Source organism: Oryzias melastigma, linkage group LG13, assembly GCF_002922805.2.
Source record: "Oryzias melastigma strain HK-1 linkage group LG13, ASM292280v2, whole genome shotgun sequence".
In the NCBI taxonomy this organism is placed as follows: domain Eukaryota; kingdom Metazoa; phylum Chordata; class Actinopteri; order Beloniformes; family Adrianichthyidae; genus Oryzias; species Oryzias melastigma.
The window spans coordinates 15,332,160-15,356,034 of record NC_050524.1 but is presented as its reverse complement, the minus strand read 5'-3'; the positions used below and the strand labels follow the sequence as shown (position 1 = coordinate 15,356,034).

At 38.0% G+C, this 23,875-nt stretch overlaps 2 protein-coding genes across 2 annotated transcripts in view; one reads left to right on the top strand and one right to left on the bottom strand.

The window, feature by feature from the left end:
* The window catches only part of map3k10 (mitogen-activated protein kinase kinase kinase 10), a 40,287-nt gene extending 28,465 nt beyond the window's left edge, over positions 1-11,822 (top strand). Inside the window, exons 3-11 of the mRNA XM_024277347.2 lie at positions 77-225; positions 2,715-2,890; positions 3,065-3,311; positions 4,849-4,971; positions 5,039-5,177; positions 5,253-5,365; positions 5,438-5,724; positions 6,704-7,226; positions 9,943-11,822. Coding sequence (XP_024133115.1) covers positions 77-225; positions 2,715-2,890; positions 3,065-3,311; positions 4,849-4,971; positions 5,039-5,177; positions 5,253-5,365; positions 5,438-5,724; positions 6,704-7,226; positions 9,943-10,346 — 2,161 coding nt within the window. The 3' untranslated portion in view covers positions 10,347-11,822. The remainder of the gene's footprint in view (positions 1-76; positions 226-2,714; positions 2,891-3,064; positions 3,312-4,848; positions 4,972-5,038; positions 5,178-5,252; positions 5,366-5,437; positions 5,725-6,703; positions 7,227-9,942) is intronic.
* Positions 11,823-13,048: 1,226 nt separating this feature from the next.
* Positions 13,049-23,875, bottom strand: part of ttc9b (tetratricopeptide repeat domain 9B) — a 30,858-nt gene continuing 20,031 nt past the window's right edge. The window contains exons 2-3 of the mRNA XM_024277998.2: positions 18,705-18,887; positions 13,049-17,864 (exon numbers count right to left, since the gene is read on the bottom strand). Coding sequence (XP_024133766.1) covers positions 17,770-17,864; positions 18,705-18,887 — 278 coding nt within the window. The 3' untranslated portion in view covers positions 13,049-17,769. The remainder of the gene's footprint in view (positions 17,865-18,704; positions 18,888-23,875) is intronic.

Here is a 23,875-nt window from a genome sequence, read left to right as displayed (position 1 = left end):
TGAATTCTATTATACACATTTCTATGGTTCTGGGTGATGTTTGGTGATAAATGTTCTCTATTTACTCTCCCGACAGCTTTGGTGTTCTTCTCTGGGAACTGCTGACTGGAGAAGTTCCTTACAGGGAAATCGACGCTTTGGCAGTAGCCTATGGGGTGGCCATGAACAAGCTGACCCTCCCCATCCCTTCAACCTGTCCTGAACCTTTTGCTCAGCTGCTAACAGGTACAAATCCAAAGCATAAGAAGCCCATTCTCAATTGTTGTGTGAGTGAGTGAATGCTCTGTCTTTTGTCACTCTGCTCGTCTCTTTGTTTTACCGAACACCAGCTTATAAGCAGAAACTCCCTCTTGACTTTTGAGATTGAACAGCTGTGATGGAAATCTTAAATCTAAGTTCTCAATTCAAAACATTTTCTAAATATTAAAATATTTAAAATTTGAATACTTTTGTATACAGTTCTGCATCTTTTCTGTTCACACGTTGGTCTCTTTTAAAAACATATTACCAAAAAATTGTAAAACCTCTTATTTCAAAGCCCAGTTCGTTATATTTCTCTATTTATTTAATAACATTCACCTCTCAGGCCTTCATATAAAAGCAATGAATTTTCATATTTTTAAATTTGGATGTGGAGTTCTTTAACTTTCTGATTTATGGTTATCCTTTCGCCATTTTTCCTACCACTGATTTGTGATCGATCTACACATTAAAGTACAAATGTTACGTTTTTTGCATTTTACACACAAACTGAGTTTATTTTTCCTAAACTACCCCCCTCACTCTGCCCCCAAAGCCTCTTTACACTCCATCCGTTAATCTCTTTTGACATCCGTTGCTCTCCTCAGTTTATTCCTGTCATCAGCTCGCTTTCATCTCCCCTCAGCTACATCCACACACTTTATTCTAGTTAGATGTAAACTATTACTACCTGGTGCATGTTACAATATAAAGACAACTCTACAGAGTTCTGACAGTTCTGATCACGCTGTGGTTGTGTGATGTGTTGAAGGTGTATTTTTGAGTTTTATACATGATTTTCTGTTATTTGATGTTATTTGCATGTGTTTACGTGCAACCAGCACAAAAAGTGATGGAAACTCCATGCAGTTAAGATGCATTGGCTGCACGTATCTTAAATCTTAAAAATGCTGGATTTTGTTGTTGGCCACACACGTATTTAAAGTTAGAATTAAAGAAAAAGTATTTATAAAATTGAGTACGCATAAACACTTTATTCTATTTTATTTTTTATTGTTCAGTTAGGTCAGAGGTCTGCAAACTGAGAGCAAAATGCAGCTTCTTCATCCCTCCTTTGCGCTTCTTTGGCTATGAAAAAAAAATGCTAACAAGTTTAATAAATAATGGGTTTGTAGCTTTGGTTCATTTGTTTTAGTGAATAAGGTTCTGATTTTTTGTGTTAGAAAATTGAGAAAATGATGGTAACATTGGTTTATTATTAAAATAAGCTTAAATTCATATAGATAAAAAAATGAATTCTACACCAACGTTGTCATATTTATATTCTAAATTAAGGGGAAAAAAGTATGATGTCACAATGATAGAAAATACTATGTTACATTTGCCTTTCTAGCATTTTTAATTAGTTCAAGTAAAACTACTGCATGATGGATTTTGTTTTGAAAGGGTATATTTTATTTTGAAGGTAACTTGTCTGTGCTGCTGCAAAAATAAAACATATGTAAAATACTTTATAGAGAAAAGCAAACTATTATTGTAAATGTTTTAAAACTACTTGTTAAAAAAGAATGGTTTATTGTATGACATTATAGCTATAGCATTGTCCGTCTGTAAAAAAGTTTGTACTTTTGCATTTGCAAAAGATCATTTTCAGAAAAAATGCTTTGTCTGTGAGTAAAACATCTTTTTACAGACACACAAATTTCTTACTAAACGCACAAAACATTTTTACAGACAGACAATACTGTAGCAAGAAATTTAACTTACAGGAACGCAACAAACTATGTTGTTTTTTACTGTGGTAGCTTGCAAAAAACAATAGCTGACGCACCACACAGAGAAAACTGAATAATACAGAAATGCAGTTTGATATAATTCAGGTTACCTACAATCACTGATTTCTTTAAAAGTAAATTAGCAAAAAAAAAAAAACCTTAACTAAACTGCCACGAACGGATACACATTCATAGAGAGCAAATGGAAAGAGGACATCAAATGTATTGTAGAACTTCCTCTGCAATTTAGGCCATTGTAGCCAACATAAGTACAGGTTTGGCTCATGGTTAACCCAAAACATTCTTCTTTTGGAACAACCTGTTATTCCCCACTTTGAAGAAAAGGAAAAACCCCATTGGTCTCTGGCTGCAGGTTTTTGGATCAACTCCACGGTTTTCACAGAAACCTTGGATCAGCCTGATAATATGGAACTGCATTAATCCAGCTTGAAAAATAAAGCACCAGATTTTTTAGACATATTTAGGTGACAGACAGCGAGCCATTACACTGCTTTATAGATTTACTGAAATGTAGTTTCGGTCTGGACTATAAACAACTCTATGTAATCAACTGTATACGGATAAATGCATTATTTAATGGATTTGATTACAGCTGATAGAGTTTGCTCATTAAAATATTATTGAATCTCTCCGTTCTGTATTCAATGTGAAGCTAATGGTCTTTTATTACAATGAATGATTCTTCCATATCCTTCCGTCTTGTTTCTTGTCCTTCAGAGTGCTGGAGCCCCAACCCCCACAGCAGGCCCTCCTTCACCAGCATCCTGAGGCGACTACTGACCATCGAGCAGTCAGCCATGTTTCAGATGCCTCTGGAGTCCTTTCACTCCTTACAAGAAGACTGGAGAGTGGAGATCCAGCTGATGTTTGACGAACTAAGGACCAAAGAGAAGGTGAGAAACTCTGTGATGTGAGAGGAGTAAATTGAACATTTTCAGCCCTTTTTTTGGTGACTTTGTTTGCTGTGATTTCATGAGGTGAGAAGAATCTCACCATCTGTCTGAAGGTGTTTCTACAAACTCTGATGCTGAAAATATGTCAAAAGTGTTGCCTGAATCTGTTTGCAGGAGCTGAGATCCTGGGAGGAAGCGCTGGCCCGTGCGGCGGAGGAGCAAAAGGAGCAGGAGGAGCAGCTAAGGAGAAGGGAGCAGGAGCTGGCGGAGAGGGAGATCGACATTGTGGAGCGGGAGCTGAACATAATCATCCATCAGATGTACCAGGAGAAGCCCAGTGTCAAGAAGAGAAAGGGTCACTTTAAGAAGAGCCGGCTGCTGAAGCTGGGCAGAGACAGCAGCTGCATCAGCCTGCCCTCTGGTGGGTGAAAGGGGGAAATGCAGGTCTTTGATTTAAGCAGGTGCACAAAGCTTGAAGGAAAATACGCCACATTGGAAATGAATGAGAAAGTCTTCAAATTAAAAATGTTTGAGTAGATTACCAAGAAGCCTTTAAATACATACACAGGCTAGGTTTTCATCTTTTAAAGAAATGTTAAAAAAATGTGGAGTTTACCCAATATTTTACCAACATGCTAACCTTTTTGGCTAATTTGTTATCTACTTTCTTAGGCTAATTTAGAGTTTAGCTTCTATTTTAGTAACAAGCTAATTTGGCATCTACTAAGGTTTTTTTTTTGCTATTTTGAAGTTTAGCTAATATTATAACAACTTGCTACTTTTTTTTTGGCTAATTTGTTATCTTCTGTTTTTTAAGGCTAATTTAGAGTTCAGTTTCTATTTTAAGGAAAGGCTAATGTGTTTGATTAATTTAGTTTACTGTGGAATTTTAGGCTATTTTGTAGTTTAGTTAGTATTTAAGCAACAAGCTAGCTTTTTTGGCTAATTTGTTGTTTACTGGGGTTTTTTGAGCCAATTTTGAGTTTAGCTCATATTTAAGAAAAATATTTTGCAAAATTGGCATGTATTAGGGAGTTTTAAGTAATCTTACTACAGATTTTTCAGAAATTTAGGTCAACTTGAGCACCTTCTTTTCTGGTTCTTTAACAAAATTTCCAGTCTTTTAGCAAATTTAACATTTTTAAGTAGCTTTTCAATTTTCAGCAAATCTCTTCTGCAATTAAAGTAGATTGCATCACCATTTTCAGCTAAAAGCTTTAGCATCTTCAGCGAAAACTTTCAGTAAAAAGCATTCACATTAGCATCATTCCAGGTAAAGCAACTTTTCTAGTTATGATAATGCCGTTTTTAACCAAAATAAAAAAAAAATGCCTTTTTTTAGAATGTAGTTCCTGCAGAGTGACAAGAGTTTATTAGAAATTCACCTGAGTTTTGGGTGGAACTGTTGGTACAGAGTAAGCCCGTCCCCATTTCCCATCACCCATCTGTTTACGCACTCCTGCTAGCTTACAGCCCTTCACAACCTCAACCTAACATTAGCGGTGCCACAAAAATCTCGCGTAAAGTTGAACTATCCATCTGTACGGTTTTAAGCCAGATGTCAGCTCAGACCAGGAAAGCAAGGACGCCATTTGTCTGCATGTGGATGATCCAGTGTGGAGCAGATCAGGGAGCTTGTATAGCATCTACATCACACCTACAAGCTTTTTCCAATTACATTATTTTTCTCTCCTCCTGATTTACAACAATTTAAAATAAATATTCAGCAGTTCAAATTTAATTTTCTTTATAAATGAGAACAAAAATATTGTGTCTGAATTTCCCTTAACATAAATAAGTTTAGGAGGTCTAAATAAGACAAAAATGAGAATATTTACTGCAAATGTATCCAGTACATATATTTATTCAATGTCTTTTTTTTTTGTAATCCTCTACTTATGAGTTTGTTGTTTGATGTTGGAAGCCACTAAACCTCACACTTCTCTGTTCCTGTGCAGGGTTTGAGCATAAGATCACTGTCCAGGCTTCCCCCAGTGTGGACAAGAGGAAGAACCAGGGAAGTGAGAGTACCACGCCACCGGCCAGCCCGGGAGTGATTCCTCGCCTGAGAGCCATTAGATGTGAGAGCAAAGTTCCTGTTAAGTCAAGTAAATATGCATTTTACCTGACCTTTGCTTTGTTTCTCAGTGACGCCGAGCGACGGCAGTAAGACGTGGGGCCGCAGTGCTGTCTGTAAGAAGGAAGACCTGGGGTCCAACAAGAAGAAAGGACGCACCTGGGGCCCAAGCTCCACGCACCAGAAAGAGCGTGTCGGCGGCGAGGACAAGTACATATCCAAACAATAAATAGTTTGGTCTTATGATTTGTTTTAGGTGCAGTAAGTTTTAACATTACTTTGCAGGTTAAAATCTCTGGGCGAAGGATGCAAAGTTTATTCATCAAGCGCACCAAATCTTGGGAAGTCTCCCAAACATGCACCTATGACGGCTGGTTTCTCCAGCCTCAACGAAATGGGTAAGTCCTTTTATTCATTTTTTTAAACATCCAATCTAAGCTGAAACAAATTCTTTCCTCTACATAACACAGAGGAGTGCTTTGAGCCTGAGGAGTCTCCAGGGGGTTTACCAGCTTCCGAGAAGACCGGTAATGGGGCCTTGGAGGACTTGTGGGGAAGTCAGGGTCTCAGCTTGATGCCTGCGTGTGGTACTATTGGCTCATCTCCATCTGGAGGCCCCGGTGTGAGTGGAAGCTACCAGGAATCACTTCGTCGCTGCAGCCAGAGGAAGAAGAGCGATATGTTTCTGCTGGGATGTGCCTCTCTGCTCGCCTCTGTTGGCCTGGGACAAGATCTGTCGCAGCTGGGAAAACTACAGGTAGGACCCGGTCTGAGGATTTTGATCAAAGCTTTACAGTCTGCTCTTGAGATTGTGGCTCAGTGTTTTTGGATGATGTGTCTGGTTTAATTGTGTGAATGCTTCAAAGCATTGAATGTCGTGCCCCTTTCCGTATGTTTTGCGTATATTTGCCAGCAAACCTGGCAAAATATTCAGCTTGTTCAGGACATTCCTGCTTGTATTTTGGTATTAAACTTTATAGTTTATAAAATATTTAGCAAAATATGTACCATAGGAAATCATTGACAAAGTCCTCATATTTTGTATTTTTAAGTAGATTAGCAACAAAAATTTAAATATATTCATGGGCTATTTTTTTTTTTTTTTTTTGTAATTTAAAAAAAAAACAAACATTAAACTGTTAAATTAGAATTATGATAGCTCATTTGGAGAACATCTACTGAGGTTTTTTTATTCTGTTTTGGAATTTAGCTAATATTTTAGCAACATGCTAACGTTTTTTTTGCTAATTTGTTATCTATTGAGGTTTTTGTAGGCTAACTTAGAGTTTAGCTTCTATTTTAGCAACAGGTTAATGTTTTTAAGTAATTTCTATTTACGGAGGAACTTTAAGCTATTTTGGAGTTTAGCTAGTATTTCAGCAACAAGCTAACTTTTTTGTCTAATTTGGAGTTTAGCTAATATTTAGGAAACACTAAATATTTGTGCAAAATTGCCATGTATTAGGGATTTTTAAGCAATGTTACAACAATTTTTTTTTAGAGATTTAAGTCCTCTTCAGTGCCATTTCATAGTTCTTTAATTAAATTTCCAGTCTTTTAGCAAAATTTAACGTTTTGCAAATATCTTTTTCATTTCCAACAAATCCCTTCTGCAATTAAAGTAAATTGTGTCAAAATTTTCAGTAAAAAGTTTTAGCTTCCTCAGCAATTCTTAGCAAAAGCCTTCACACTAGCAGTATAATGCAACTTTTCTAACTGATAATTGTGTTGTTTAGGTGCAGCAGGATGAACAGGACCTCAGGGAGGAGCAGAGGAAGAAAAAGGAAGGTCTCTTCCAGAGGACGGGACGCTTCCGCCGCAGCACGTCTCCCCCCAGCAGAAACCTCTCCTTAACCCTCTCCAGACACCACGACTCTGCGCTCGCCTGCATGGACCCGTCTCCCTCTGTTACACTCCTTTCTTTGTCCTCCTTGTCCGACTGCAACTCAACCAAGTCCCTTCTCCCCTCCGACTCTGACGACTACCCCATGACCCCAGCTAGCAGGGTCAAAACCCCAGCAGCTTCCCCAGCTCCCGCCCTCAACCCGCTCTTGGACCTACGGGCCGAGAGCTTCAAGAAGGAGCCCAACCAGTCCCTCACACCCACTCACGTGTCTGCGGCCATGGCTCTGAACAGAGGTCACAGACGCACCCCCTCGGATGGAGCCATACGACCAAGAGCCCAGACTTTGGGACACCGGAGGACGCCGTCAGATGGAAGCATGCCCATGCCTCCTCCACCAGGAGCACCAAGCAAAGGTAACACTCTCTTCCAATCAGTTTATTTATAAAGGGCACATTTAAAACTAAGTTTTAGATCTTAAATATGATCGATAAAATCCAATAATTCCAATAAAGACAGATTATCTCAAGAGGACCAACCGGAACCAGAAGTCCTCCAATATTGGTTAAAAAAAACTTTATTTTAACTGCCTATCCTGACAGTTACGTTTTTTCCCGTTTTAAGATTTAATACGTACAATTCTTGACAATTCAGAACTTTTTTGGGTTAGGATTAGGATCAGGATTAGGATCAGGGCTCTCAATTATCTTTATTGAATGAAAATGACCTATAAACATGATCAACAGATAACCTCAAAGATAAATAGAGAAACATCTGCATGAGGTTATTAACTATAGTAATACGATGAACAGAAACACATGAATGAACTCAAAGATCTCTGGAACATCTGTGAAAGGACAAGATACTTTGTCACTGTAGCAGTCAGGGACCAGGAAGAAGATGAACACTCAACAGGTGCTGTTGGACAAAAGAGTAATGTCAGTAAATGCAACGATGAGATCATGTAAAAGATTGAACCTCTAAATTCCTGGAACATCTGCTGTGGAGCAGATAAAACAAATTAGTTATTGCTGCAGCGAGAGAGCAGGAAGCAGACCACAAACCTCTGCCAAAGCTTTTATAAGAACATAACTATTATGTTAGTAATTACAACAACAAGAATAAATTATAAAGACAAAGAAACTCTAATTTGCTGATATGTGTGAAGACAGAAGAATTTGTTAGCAACTGAAACGAGAATGTAGGAATGAGGCAGATAAACATAAAGAGACAGAAACAAAGAGAAAAGTGAGGACAACAATGACATACATTCCTAAGAATAGACAGGATAAAAGTACATTTTACTAAATATTTGAATCCAAAATGCATGTAGAAAAAAATGGTTACATAAAAAAACAGAAAAAATAGTATAAAACATACAAATATATGTATATATAAAAATTCAATTTTTATTGTTTATCAGTTTTTTTTTGTTTTTGTTTTTTTTGGGTCGAATCAAACAGCCACCTCGTGCTTTGAGTTTGATAGAAACCAGGAAGTTCCAAATGAGGCAGTTCATCCAAAGATATCTTTACATCCAAAATAATCCCTGATCCCTGAAGCATTTTTGAAGTTTGTTTCTTTGATAAAATACTCATGATGACCTTGAGAGAGAGGAGTATGTTATATTAATCAGCCGTTTGGACTTTATTTGAGCAAAAAGTTGGTAAATGTTTTTGATTGGCAGATATTAAAACTGCCCAATTGCTTTTCTCAGAATATCACTAAGCCTTTAAACATTTAAACCATTAATATGAGTTACAGATGAGCACATGTTTTTATAAAGAACCAAAATGATCTTCCTCATCATTAGACTCTTAATGTCGATGGATTACAAAAGGTTGTATAAAGTTTCCATGTTATGTGACTTAGCTTCTGTCATTTCTGCATTAAAGACCAAGAATTACTATGTTTTCTACCAATTCTGGTCCCTTCCATGTTGTTTGAACACCTAATATTAAATGAAAAATACCTATTTAGTAAGGATGGGTGATGTATTGTGCCAGTATTGGTATTGTCTGATATTAGAACAATTTGAGTTTATCAGTATCGGACCAAAACTAAAAAAATCCACCGATATAGTTCTGTTTTCAGATACACTTTATTTTTGACATCATGGATACTTGCTCCTAATAAATCCTCCTAAACTGTATGTTTACAGTCATAGTCAGCAATTGTTCTGAATGTTTTCATGTATATTTTACATTTGATAGAGATACATGTTGTTCTGAATGGAAAGCTTGTGATTTACAGTTATGTCTAATAGTAAATAGTCTGAATGCTTTCAAATACCGGTATATATTTTTAAAGTTTTAAAGTGATAATTGTTCCTATGAGATCATATAGCTGGAAAATATGGATTTTTTTATATCACAATACAGATTTTTTCACATCAAGCGATAACTATATATCATGATATAAATCAAATAACTATATTTGTCAAATTTGAACACTCTGTGGCTCATAACAGAAATGTGTAATCATTAGCAGGTTATTTAGATTTAAATACTTATTTCCTGTCACACTTTAAACACAATAGTTGTACTGAAGGAACATTTTTTTTCATAAAACTTGGAAAAATTTAAAGCAAAAGTTTCAAGTTTCAAAAGAGAACATTAAGCAAAGCAGAACACTAAACTGCTCAATTAGTTCAATTTCCAAAGCATCAATCTACAGACAAATTCTAATGTTTTCAAGTTTTAAAGAACAACCATAAAATTGACATTTTTGTCCACATCCTATGAATAAACTTGGAACTAAAATCAAATTTATAGAATTTCTTCTTCTGCTCTGAAGGTGGAGAGGACGAAAGAAATTCATTAAAAGAAGAGCTAATAAACATAACTAATAAGATGCAAGCATTTACACGCTATGTGCAGAGTAACCATCAAACTTTTACTCTCCAAAGAGGAGAAAATACTCGCAACAGGAGAGTGTTAATTTCAAACCCTTCAAAATAAAAGTTTATCGCAATAGACTCAATTCCTGTTGGAAAAAGTTCTATCGTTTTATCGCCCAGCCCTAGGAGATCCCACAAAGTATCTCATCCTGGATCAGAGGGAACTTCTCGTCAAACGGAAAGGACATTTTTGTTGTGTTTGCTTAAATGCCTTTTTTCTGGTCACCACTCAGGTTTCCAGGACACTCGGGACATCCCTCGGCTCCCTGATCCCTCCATCATCTTCCCTGTTCCACACCGACGCAAGGCACCCCCTCCCCCACCTCCAGACCCAGATCCCGTCTGCCTCATCAGCCCCTTAGAGAGACCCAAGACGCTGGAGTTTGCACCCCGCCCGCGACCCACTCCGGGCCGGTTACGAGCCGCCAACCAGCGTCGATTGGGCTCCGTGTCCCGGACACTCAGCTCGTCGCCGGGCAGCAGCTGTGACAGCCCCTTAGGGTCGGGGGACAGCAGCGCCGGCGTCACACGGCCCAACCTGATGGACATGGACATGGAGGGCCAGAATTTGGACAACACAGTTCCTCTGTGTGGACAGCAGCAACCCGCCACTCTATGTGGACAACAGTACACATAATGAAGCACACATTTCAAACTCCTCCTGCAGTCAGAGCTGTTTCACAAACCAGAGGTCTGGTCTGAGCCAAGCAAAGTGCACTCACTGAAGTCTGCAGAAACCTCTTGTTTTTTTAGGCTCCTAATTGAAGGCTGTCCTCTCATGTGTCCAAAGAAATGAGAAACCCGTTCACAGCATTCCTAGATAGATCTCTACAACCTGCACAATGAGGGTCTACGGAACCTTCTAAAAGCCTTTTAGCGTGCTCGTCCACCTCAGCTCCCCTACTTCATCCTTCTCTCTCCTTGAAAGCTTTTTTTCCAGTTACTTCTTAGACCAGATGACATTTCCTTTAAAGCCGTTAAAGTACTCAACAGTGACACTTCTTGACTTTCTGGTCATTTCGTCCGTCTGTTAGCTCATTTCTGTCACTCTTGTTTTCCGGCATCTTCTCCGATTTAAGACGTTTGTTGCATCAGGAGTGTTTCTCTGGACACTTTGATCAGAGGTTACGCCTCTTCTAGTTTAGGTGTCATCTTGTTTTGCACACTATTTGTTCTGTAGGAACGCTAATGTCGTCAACAAGTCTTCTCCGTCAGCCTTCACTCTGTTCCCCCTTCAAGCCTGAGACATAAAGCCTTTTTTTCACTCCTCCATGGAGGTCTGCTCACACGTTACTGTCTCAGTGCTTTCAACACCTGAGCAAAAATTGTGGATTTGTTGATTTTTGCAGACCAGGTTTGCTTCTCTTTGTGTGAATGTGCATACTGTATATTGCATTACACGTGTGGATGAACAAAGTGTTTGTGTGTGCCGGTGTTTTTTTTTTTTTTTTTAAGTGCATGTTGTTCTACTTGTGATTGGTTTGCTGTGCACTACATGCAGCATTGTTTTCCGGATTGCTGCACATGCTCCAATGTGTCTTTTTTGGGAATGAAACATTCCTTCGTAGCAGTCAGTATCACGCTGCATGGATCCCACCCAAACAGATGCAGAACAGGAAATGGGCCTGCTGACTTCAGCTTTGATCTCATGTTCATGCATTTTGAAGCTTCATCTCCTCCAACTTGCTATTTTAAGCATCAGTGACACTTTAGGAGCAACTCTGTGTGACTTGCTGGTCTTTCTGTGGATTCAAAGTCACAACTGACAAATCAGCTTTTCTCTCCGGAGCGTTTTTAGTACGAAGGACGAGTGTATGTATGCGTTTGTGTGTGCTGGTGTTTGTATGGGATCATGTCAGCGGTAGAAGAGTGACTCTGATCTGCATAAGAACACTGAGTATTTATTGAATCTATTGTTATTGCGGGAAAGGAGTCATTATTTGAGTGCTTTTCCTGGGATATCTGTATATATTTGTTAATATATAAGAGGAAAAACACAAGGATAACCTGGGAAACTTCTTATTGGAACATCCATGTTGTCTTCAGTCTCAAGCCTGTGACATGTCTGGGTTCAGTGAGGAATGAAAGGCCAATAAAAATAATTTAAAAAGTTTGTGTATTGTATGATTTGTAAATCATTAGAACGAAATATAAAAACAGTCAATATTGGACAAAATCAAGTAATCTTTAGGGATGATCCTTAATTAATTGTATTTTGAGATGAAGTTAGTTTTAACAAAAGTGTTATTTATATTCATGAATTGTTATTCCTTCCGTTTATATCATGCTTTAAATGTCAGGACAAAGGCACTTGTTATTACAGATAACAGCCACTAGGTGTCAGCACTGTGGCCTATGATGTCATATATTTCCAGTCTGCTGTTTTTCTTCATGTCATGCCTCCTTGAAGTCTCTCCCTGACTCTGCAGCCGCCAAAAAAGCAGACGAAGGTGCACACAGGCACCTGAAAGAAGGCTTCAAACTGAAGAAATCAGCTGTTTGAGAAATCCCCTAAATGGCACACTTTCACCCAAATGCCAGGGAATGTCTGAAATACTACACAACAACAACAGGGTCCGTGCAGATGTTACACACACATGTCCTCACGAACCGCCACAGCTGTGTCTGTCAATGTTCCCGCCAATCAAACACCGTTTCAGACGCTGGCCAGTTACCTAGCAACCCCCTCTTCACTTCCATGGTGATGCTATTAAAAGCAGCGAGACACATGCACACACAAAAGGGGAAAAAAATGGATGAAAATGAAGTGTGGGACAGTCAGGTGATGAAGAGTGAGCTGAGAGGAAGGAGCAGGTTGAGGATTGTTCACTTATTGTGCACAATTGTTTTTTTGTAAAGAACGCCTTCTTGTTTTTTTACAGCAGTGATCACTCCCACGCTCATCATTTCAATTTTTTCTTCTTTGTATTTTATAAACTACAATGTACGACTTTGGTGTTTATCCTTCAATTTTCTTTGTTTAAAAAGAGCAAATTCTTTTTTATTTGACCAAAGAATATTAAAGAATGATAAATTGATCAATTTTAAAGTAAAGGCAAGATTTTCTGCACAACACAATAAATATTTTGAGGCTATTTAAATACAAATTGAAGAAAAAAATAAGATAAAACAAAAAAAATGAAGCATTTTAACACTTTTTGGGCATCTAAAATGTCTTAAATTATCCCCAAAAATTTGAAGTATAATTTTTTTTAATCTAAACTCAAATGTTTTGCAGTCGAAACTCTTGTATAGTTTACTACAGCTTAAAACTATTTAATTTCTCCTTCTCTGATGAAAAATACACTTTGATTAAAAGAACCACCACACTCAAAATCATCCTTCTTTGTTTGAAACTTTATTCATAATCTTCATCAACCAATCAGTAGTGCATTCCCGGGCTTGTAGTTCAATAAATCCAGTGATGGAGACTTGTCACATGTATAGAAGTTGAATGAAAAAAAGGCCTTTTTGGAACAAAAGTAAAATACAGTCTTGGAATCCACGGTGTTTTTGTCCTTCGTGTCAAGACTGGAATAAACAGAATGCAGTGTCCCCATCGCAGCTCGCACTTCTGGATCACTCAACAAGAGGAAGATCATCAAAAATAACCATGAGTAAAAACAAGTCACAAAGCAGCCCTGTGAAGGCGTCAGAGTTTCCATCTCTTAATTTTCTTTTCTTTTCTATTGATTATGTAATTCAGTAAAGTAAAGCTTTTCACAACCATAAAACTTTCCATTTTTTTTGTACAATTGTTTCATATATTCACAAAAAACTACTTTGACATTTGACAAACATTTACCTTTATGACTCCGGAGTAAAAAGGAAGAAATAAAAGAAAACAAAACAAAACAACTTGTAGCTTTACTTTTTTTTGTGCTTTTTGTTTAAGCTACACCGAGCAGGAGCAGGGATCCCGTCTCCATCCGCACACAGAATGAAGTTGGGCTTTTTTTAACAGCCTCAGATTCAGCTGTTATGTAAGAAACCTGGTAAACTAGAAGCAAACCTGTTTAATGTGCAGCTAGTTATCCCCAGACGATTACTGTACATGAAGAGGAAGACTGACTTAGCACAGCCAGACAAAAACAACATGGTGTCATGGAGAGAGGACTTTGTGGAGGAGGGGGGACCTATCCCGGAGGAGGCTGTGGAAGAGGAGACCCAGCCCAGGGAGCCATGGAGCCTGCACATGCTGCTCCTCGCTGTTGATTTATGTCCTCTGGGAGAACGGGAGCTGCAGACGGAGTGCAGGGAGCAGAGAATGACGTTTGCATCCAGTGTTTGTGCCTCAGACGGCTCCAGAGCTGTTTGTCCATGACAGAGATTCTGTTTGTTTGGGTTTGATTGTTCCACTTTTCATAGAAATATCATCTATAGAATGAAACTGCAAGTAATTTGGCATAATATGCCCTTAATGTGTGGCTAAATTTAAATAAATTGAAATTACAATAGAAAATTAAACCAATTGTAAAACAAAAGTTGGCACCAACTTTAAAAAAAGATGTTTATTTAAATATCTAAAAACAATATTATGTTTAAACTGGATGAATTGAGTCATAATCTTCATTAATTCTAGTAAAAGTAACAACTCTTGAGAGGTAACTGATGACAGAACTGCAAAATAAATGGGAAAAAAAATCCCAAAGGAGCTGAGTGCTTTAGAAATAAGCCTGGGGAGGGGTTAACTTCTCCTAATGGGGCTATAAACAAAAAACTGATTTGGTCAGATGTATTATAAGACTGTATTCATCTTAGAGATGATTTTAGGTGAATATTTGTGATATTCAGCATGTTTTGGTGTGTAACATGCTGGTAATTTTGTTTAAGTGAAAGCTTTTATCAGCAAAACTCTCCATATAGTTACGTTACAGAAGGTGCAGGAGTGATCAGATAAATTTGGAATAAGCAATTTTGTTTTGTAAACAATTACAAAAATTAGAGAATTGGATGAATAATAGTTTTTGTGATCTTTAATTTTTTGTGATCTTGTCATTTTAAAAATATGTGACTCCTTTTTCATATATATATATATATATAAAATTTTTGTTGAATTTTTACAGAATTTTATTCAATAAAGCTTCTATTTGACTCATTTTATGAATTTTCTATATCTGTTCACTTTTAAAGTTTTAAGACATTTGTTTATTGACTATTAGACTCCTGGTGTGCTTTATAAATGAAGGTTTGGGTTCAACCCAGGGGCGGACTTAGCAGTTTGGGGGCCCAATACCATGGAGCCCTCTGCAGCTGTTGTACTAAAGAATACAAAAGAAGCAATTATACGTAAAATGATGGAACAAAACAGTTTACTATGGAGTAGCGTCAACTAAAGACATAAATTCTAGACATGACCGCTTTCTGTCTCTTAAATAAATATACAAGAATAAAGTTATAACATTATGATAAACAATTCAGCATTTCACAAGAACAAAATCATAAATTTATGATTAAAAAGTTGTAATTTTACACAGAAAATTCTTTAAGATTAAGTTGTATTTTATTTAAAATAAAATTGTACATTTACAAAAAAGTAAAGCAGATTTAGCCAAATTTGTGTGACGTTCATCCCATTTCTCTGAAAATTTCTTTGTTGGAACATTTTAAAATCCAAATACAACAAATGAGTCTTTTCCTTGTAAAATTACAACTTCTCAAAATTTTACAACTTTGTTCTCTTTGACAATTTTATTGTCATTTTATGACTTTATTTTGAGAAAATTTTAACTTATTTCCCATTTTTTACAACTTTATCTTCGTAACATTGACTGATAGCAAGCTAGCCAGTCTGTCTCGGCTTGCTAGCTTGCTGTTTATGGAATATTCCATTGCTGCAGAAGGCTGGGGGAGGACGAAACACTTGAGTAGTTTAATGCCATTTCAGTGATTTTTTTTTTAATTTAATTTTATTGTAGTTAGATAATAACAGGCATAGGAAACTATTTTAGACATTTAAGTTAAGTATTCAGTGCTAAGTGTTGGGGGGCACCCAAGCAAACGCCCACCTTTGCCTAATAGTAAGTCCGCCTCTGGTTCAACTACAGGGTGATTGTCATTTTCTCAGAAACACATACTGATAAACTGAAGAAGTTCAGTGTTTCTTCTCTGCGTCTGGAGAGCTGCGGCTGCTTTACTGGGCGGATGATGGCCTACTTCTCCCTCCACCGGAGCCTCTCCGAATCATGCCGGTCCTCTCAACCCACAGTGCCGTCTCTCCAGAGTGCTAATGACACACTTAGGTCCCTGACTGCTTATTATCAGGTCAGTGTGATACATTTGGAGGGGAAATCTTTTCCAACTTTGTTGATTTGATTTGATTTCCTCCTCCATGTCAAACCGGGAACATCTCCCACAGCCAAAGGAGGTGCTGTTCATTTGTTTTTTTTGTTTTTTTTTAATGAAAAGGGAGCATTTTCCAGAAATATTTGATACTTCTTCTGCAGCTGCCATCCATCCCCATGGCTTTTATGAAGGACGGGTTAGCCAGAAGAGCATCATGGTCAATAATTTTAGTGGCAGCGTAGCATAAGCGAAAGCAATGGAGCAGATATAATCCCTATTCCAAATATTTGAATGAGCTCCTGGTTGCATGCAGGAAGTGGGCCTTGCACAAGAGGTACATCAGGACTTCGGGTCATGCTCTAACAAATGATCGATCCGACTTTCTGCTGATCTGGGCAGAGTCGAGCCCGAGGTGAAGCTGATAGATGACCATATTATTCAGCTTTGCAAGTCACCAGAGGAAACACGTCAGTGCTGGACAGTCGTGGGTATGATTAAACCAGATCATTGCTAGTGTTGAGTTTGGTCAAATGCAGATGTGTTAGAAGCTTACAGTAAACTGTGAGCAGAAGAAATCTCAAATGGCTCACCCTCGGTGAAGCACTCAGGCTGAGTGCTCCTATACTGCGATTTGGACTCTCCACACAGATTGTTGTTCCAAAGCACATTATCGATGTCTATAAACTGAGTATTTGTGGTTAAAGGTTGGACCACCATCGCCTCTCGTCAGAGAGGACTGCCATCCAGCCAATGGTGGTTGATTTGGCTATTTTCCATTGTGACATCATTGGGTGGAGGAGGGGGGGGCGCTGTGGGAGATGAGGGAAGGAGGGGCCTCGAGTTTCCTAAGAACATCAACACAACACACAACCCATGAGGGGCTTCAGACAACATTCAAGACACACACACAACAGCACACCTGATAACAGCAAAAACAACTTGAGAATTTAGTCCCGATTGCTATGAACACATTTTCCTTTTACTTCTCCATTACTTCTGAACATGACGGCAAATTAACCCTAATAATGGATAACAAACACTTGAATTAGCCCTTGATTTAGAAAAAAAAAACAGTCTAGAAACTGTGATGCATGGCAGAACAAAGAGAGAGATAAAGCACAAAGACAGGCCTCATCTTTTCATGAGAAGCTGTTATTCGCTCTAAATGTCCCAAACTCTGGGCCTGACCGAGCCCTGCGGGAGTTTGGATGTACAATCGAGCTGGGCTGTGGTCTTATCCTTTCCCCTGCCTATGCTCCACAATGCATGCACGTACACACGCCCCTGTTCCCCCGCCAGTGTTGTCCAGCCCCCCCAAATTCTGTCGAAGAGTAGCAAAAATCACAGAGAGAAGGAAGGCAGATGAGAGCCGAAACAGAACGCCTCTATGCTTTGACTAAACCACGTAAATGTCTTCTGGTTTGTTTTCTTTTTCTTTTGCTCCATAACAATGAGATTTTCTATGGGTATATTACAGCTTCTTTTATGATTTTTGTTGTTTTTCTCTTTTATTATTTTCTCCTGCTGACTGCTTCTAAGGAGAGGAGCCCCAACACCTGAGGGAGAAACGAGGAGAGGAGGAGGATGGAGGAGTAGCAGACAGCGCTTGATATGTGTCCCGTTTGTAAGTCACCACAGGAGGTGATTGGACTTCTGTGTGTGTGCTGCTGTCAGAACTGTCAGTACAGAAAGACAGAAGGGGCATGAAGGGGTCAGAGTAGGGCTGCTTCTGGGGTCAAATGAGGGAGAGGTCTGGAGATTGTACAGGTAGCAGATTAACTCTGCATCTCCTTGCAGCTCTCTCGGTCTCGCTGTCCGCTCTTGCTCATCTTCATCTCAGTCAGCTGGATGTATCGCAGCACATTGGTGTCTGCAGTGGAGAGAAGCATACATGTTATTTATGATGCTAGATTATTTCATGAAGTCATTATAAATACTTAATTTCTGGATTTTTGTGACTTGAACAGACACTCTTCAAAAAAGTGTATTAGTTTCCATAATTCCATTCAAAAAATTTAACTTTCAGAGACTATAGATTCACAGCCCACTGTTCAATTTATTTCAACTATTTATTGGTTTATTTTTTATATAAACTGAAGTTCCAGCCAATAAAACCATCGAAAACAGAATTTCAGAAAGTATGATTTTTTTAAAACAATACCAACAGTAATACAACATCATTAGCTGTGCAGCATGGAGGTGGAAACATCATGCTTTGGGGTTGCTTTTCTGCAAAAGGAGCAGGACGACTGATCCATTTTAAATAAAAGATGCATAAATAAAAATTAAAATAAATAAAAGATGCAAAGATGTGAGATTTTGGGCCATACATCTCAGCCCATCCATGAGGATAAAAGGGTAAACTGGCACAGTTTGTGTCCCTTTTTGCCTCACTGTACATGCTTCTTTCAAATGCTCAAATTACTCCAATTTAAATTATCTGCTCTGTCTTCCAATAGACTAAAACACTACAACTGGTGGTGCAGTTCAGAGTTTTCTGTTGAAACCTTTGCATTCTGCACAGATTTTTAGCAATCTTTTTCTATTGATTCTTCAGAGCTGACTCATTTAAAACATGCAAAGCCAGGAAAGAGTGAGTGGAACAGTCAGGAAACTTCTGTCAGCAGAATTTGTCATTGGTGTCCAACAATCTCAAAACCTCTATTTTTTTCACCTTCCTCACAGTACATGCGAGAAACTTCAATCTCACCTGTTGGTTCGCGGTTCTTGGCGTCACGCAGGTAGCGTAGGGCACATTCATAATCACCCAGGTGATAGAAGGCGATGCCGGCTCTGTACATGGCCTTGAAGTGATCTCTCTGGTGGCTCAAAATCTTCAAACAGTACTCCTTTACTCTCTCGTAGTTTACCAACTCCGACTGCAACAGGCAAGCTGCGGAGAGACGACAGGGTTTTATTAGCAATGCTTTAAATTTGAAAGAGACTATATTTTTATCTCTTTTCAAACCGTTCCCAGTGGTCTTATAATTATGATTATACCGTTTTTAGTCAAAAATAATAATAATAAAATAACTTTAAGACATATTTTCTGCTTCAGTTTATCAGAAATTCATCTGTGGGTTGTGGGTGGGACTGTTGGCGTGGAAGTAACCCTACAAAAATATCCCATCATTTCTTTGGTTCCACTATCTCCTGCTAGCTAACATTAATTTTTTTAGCCAAAAATAAAAAAAACTTGTGTTGTTCTTTAAGATATTTTTTTCTGCAGGAGTTTATGAGAAATTTACCTTTGGGTTGTAAGCAGGACTATCGGTGTGGAAGTATGATAATTCTACAATAATATCCAATCCTTCCTTTGTTTATATTTTCTCCTGCTAGCTTACAGCCCCTAACAACACCCAAGCTAACATTAATTTTTAGACCAAAATTTTAAACCTGTCATTTTTTTAAGACATATTTTCTGCTAGACTTGATTAGAAATGCACCTCTAGCAGGACTTTTAGCGCGGAACAAATCCTTCAATGATATCCCATCATTCTTTTGTTTACATTTTGTCCCGCTAGCTTACAGCCCTTCACAACCCCAAGCTAACATTAGCGGGAAATATCAGAGCGATGAAGTCGTACGGTTTTGAGCCAGATGTAAGTTAAAACAAGGGAAATGAAGGCGTTAATCGATCTATTTTTCTGGATGCATCAGAAATGGGACAGAACAGGGAGACTTTGGCCAACCTGAACTCTTTCGTCTGCTCCTGATCCATCCCAAATTTAATACATAAATATTCAGAAATGCAGTTTTCATATTAAATTCTTTCATATATGTCTTCTATTATGAGAAAAGTGCTACAAGAACATGTTAAAAACTCAAAAACACCATTTTCATTAGAGTGCTTCCTCAGCAGACACCTGAAATTCTATCTTCAGAGGTTTAAACGACCAGTTTGTATCATGGTGCTAAACAAAGCTCAGCATATTTTGCCAACACTTCACTCTTCCACTCTGGGTATCTTAATAGAGCCAGAGTGACATTTAGCCTCCACAGTAGATGTTTTGGGTGTCAGTGAGAGGACTATAAAAAGCCCGTTCTGAGGTCTTGTAGAGCGGAGAAAAGGCGTGCGAGCAGTTTGAGCCCTTGAGCAGGAGTGTGGTGTCTCCTGATGCTGCGGTCAGACTCGTCATGCAACATGGAGAGATGGAGCAAAAGCTTCACGATGAGAAACACAGTGACTCTGCTTGTTTCTCTGAATTCACTTTGCTGCAGACAAAAAGAGGAAAGGCTTAAGGGATGACCATTTAAAAACAACAACAACAAAGTGCCAAACAGAACAGCAGCAATCGTACAGTAGTCATCAATTATTTACAGCGTTGGAGCAGTTCTGAGATCAGCTTTGGCCAAAATAACCTAATTAGTGAAGACACACAAGGCAAAAATCACACGCACACACAGCTTTTAGTCCACAAAAGCTTTTAAACGCTCACTGATGGCTCCGATATCTGATCGCTCACTATTCTCCTGCTGAACATAACCACACAAGTGTTTCTTCCACCTCCCTCCCTTTACTCCCTATAGCAGTTTATCTGTGCGATGATACATCAGAAATGAATTTCCCCTACTTCTCAAAGGCCACGACCCACTCTATTTTGCTGTTTTAACCTCTCCATCACACCATTTTCCGTGGAATGTGCCCTTGATGGAGTCATTTCAGAGAAAAGCGAGAGTCGGGAGCTGTTAGTGACGAGGAAGGGTGGTGGAGGAGGCAGACACTGAGAGAGGAGAGGCAGGAGGAGGAGGAGGAGGGATGTGTTCGGGAAGCTGGGGTTACTACTGCAGACACATGCAGCGAGTCATATCCCTGATAGTCTGTGAGTTTGAGGTAATAAAACACTGGTGCAGGGTGGAAAATGATCATTTGCTGAGAACATCATCAAATAAACAGCACATAAAATAGAGAAAGGTTTTGAAAAATGGACCCAGAAATGGTCACAAATTATTTTTGAACGTAGAAGTGAAGTCACCGTCTTCAGTATCAATATTTAAATATGCATCTTATCATTACAGTTCTTTAGAACAACCAGTTTTATATGTTTTAAAATTAATTTGACACGTCTTTAATCATGACTGCATAAGGACAGTGAAAATAAGCCGCCCCCTTGTTTCGTTATTTTATAATTGTTCAATTTTAAAGCTCTTTATTCATTTTGTGAGTTTATTACAAATTTTGTAGTATTGTAGTATTACTATTTTGTTTAATTTTTCTACTTTTTTTCTTAATAGTTGTTTCTATGTTTCATGAATTTGGAGTTATGTTTTTTTTTATTTTTCTTTTTATTGACAACTCCATCTGTTGTTTCTGCTGTTGATTTAATTTGTTCTTTTACTAGAGACCATCAACTTTTTTATTATAGGACTAAAGATGGAAATTAGCTTGAAAGGCAATATTCATATATATTTGCATTTTTAAATGTTTTATCAATATATGCTGTCCCTGTCTTAAATAAACAATCAATCAGTAGGTGGAACTAGCGCCGTCGAGGAAGAATGACGTCATGCTGGAGCGTGCAGAGAAGAGTGAATGAGAGAAAAATGTCTTGTTAAAGTCAATAAATATATATTTTGTGCAATAAATATTGTTATTCTCTATAAAAAATATACTTACAGATCTAAATTAATGAAAAGTAAACATTTTTCTTTGAAAGATACTGACTCATATGTTTTGACTATTTCCAGAAGTTACCATTCTAAAGCAAACATTTCTTATGACGCCTTTGTAAAATGTAACATCTTTCTGTAATTGTATTTGCAGTCCTCCTGGTATGTTAGATATTTTTTGTTAAGTTCTGAATATAAAGTAAAAAAAAAATGAGAGAAAAAGTTAAAAGTTGAGGAGCGCCGAGTGTTTGATTAAAAAAAAAAAAAAGCTGTGTTTGCCAATTTTACCCGTAAAATAAAACACACAAAATGTTCAGTAGTCTGCTGTGCATTTAAAGTGTGCAACAAATATGTAACAAAAGGCAGAAAAAGAAAACTTTTTGGTAAATCAGACTGACTTACTGGATGGTTACTTTCCGTATAGATCAATATAAGATCAAGTTCTGTAAAAATATGGAGTTTGGTAAAATTTGATATATAATTTGGTCTTTTAAAGCAACTCTTCTGACCCAAATTCAAAACAATGAGTGAAAACTCCAAAAAGTCTTCAGAAAAGCCTCTTGAAGGTGAAAAGAGAAACAGATGATGGATAACCACATGCACAAACCTGTTATCATTAATAATTGGAATAAAAGCAAAGCTGAAAATCCTCTAAGACGCACGACTCAGCCTGAAGCGGAGCAGGAAGGTCAAAGCTGTTTCCCGTCTTCATTGATCTTAAATCTGCTCGGTCTGGCATAGCAGGACTCACCCCACATGCCCTGTAGATCTCCTGCACACCTTTCTACTCCTCTATTTGTTTTTTAACCATCCAGTTACAAACATCATCTCTGCTCACCCGTCCATTATCTTTATCCAGCAGCGAATAGGGGCTGAGGTTTCAGAGGATTCAGTTACAGCCCGTAATGGTTTCATGGCTGATGCAGCTGGACACACTGTCGTATACACACAAAAAAAACCCCACATGCACAAAGATGAGGGAGTGAACAGGCATTACATGTGCTCGACTTCAAAGCACAAACACACACAGAACTGCGTTCTCTCAACTTGACATTAACCACACAGACAAGCGCCTGCACAAATGCACACAAAGTGAAGCAATGCACGCAAGTGGTGACTGGCCGGCCGCGCCCTGCATGGCCATTAGGCAGATGGAGAGAACGGCAGAGGAAATGTAGAGTGTGGTGAGATGCATTAAGGTTCTGATAATGACAGAATCATCGGGACAGACTGCGGAGGGACTAAAAACAAATGCAAATTTACTGAGGTTAAAGTCTCTTCTCGGTTAAACGGCGTGGATGAACTCTGTTGTGAGAGATGTATGGTAGCAGGTGCAGAAAGTGAACGGTGGCTCTAATTAAAGCAGGAAATGGGTTGGAAAATATTCAAAAAGGGGCAAAAGAAATGTCAGCACAAAAGGACATCCTTCTTTTTTATTTTCTTCCCATTTAAATTAAAATGAAAATTCATCTCCTAAAAAAAAAAACTCAATAGGTGTTATTGGAATAATAACATTCAGCAGCAATGATTTAATGTAAAAGATATAAAAAGGAACAAAGAGGGAGAAAGCTGCAGTAAGCACATTCTAAACAAATGGAGGACAATGCCCAAAGGAAACAGGGGAGTCAGATGGTGGGAAAAATAATGACTACGGCTCACATGGAATCACAATGACTGGTCTAACGCAAGAATAAACAGTTAAACAGAACAAAAAAAAGCACTTCCTGTGAAAGCTCGAGTGAATGTTGCAGTTTAAACTGGTTAAATACTGAAGGGAAGTTGTATGAGCCCCAAATGACAGCAGGAAATCTGAAATAAAGAGAGAAACTTTCAATTAAGTCACTTGATGCTAAATTACCAAATTAATTAAACACTATTTATTTCAAACATACTATACAAACAACAATAGATACATTTATACACTCACTGATAACTATTGTTTTTAAAAAGAGTCTATTTACCAGAATGAAAAACATGTTTGAAACGGAAATAGGCGGAAGCTGAAGCTTATTTAAGCCAATTACCTTATACTGATTTAACTGTGACAACAACAATAAAAATCCAGACGATATTATCCATATCAATACATGTCATCATCACATCATAATAAATAAACACAGGCATTAATTGAAGTTATGGAGATCGGACTTCAACAGAAAAAGTGCTCCCCTTGGCAATTATCCATTGAGTTATTTAACATAAAGATTGAAAAAAAAATGTGTGTTCCTTTTTAAATCAACAAATATTTTAAATCTAATCTCTCTGTTTTGA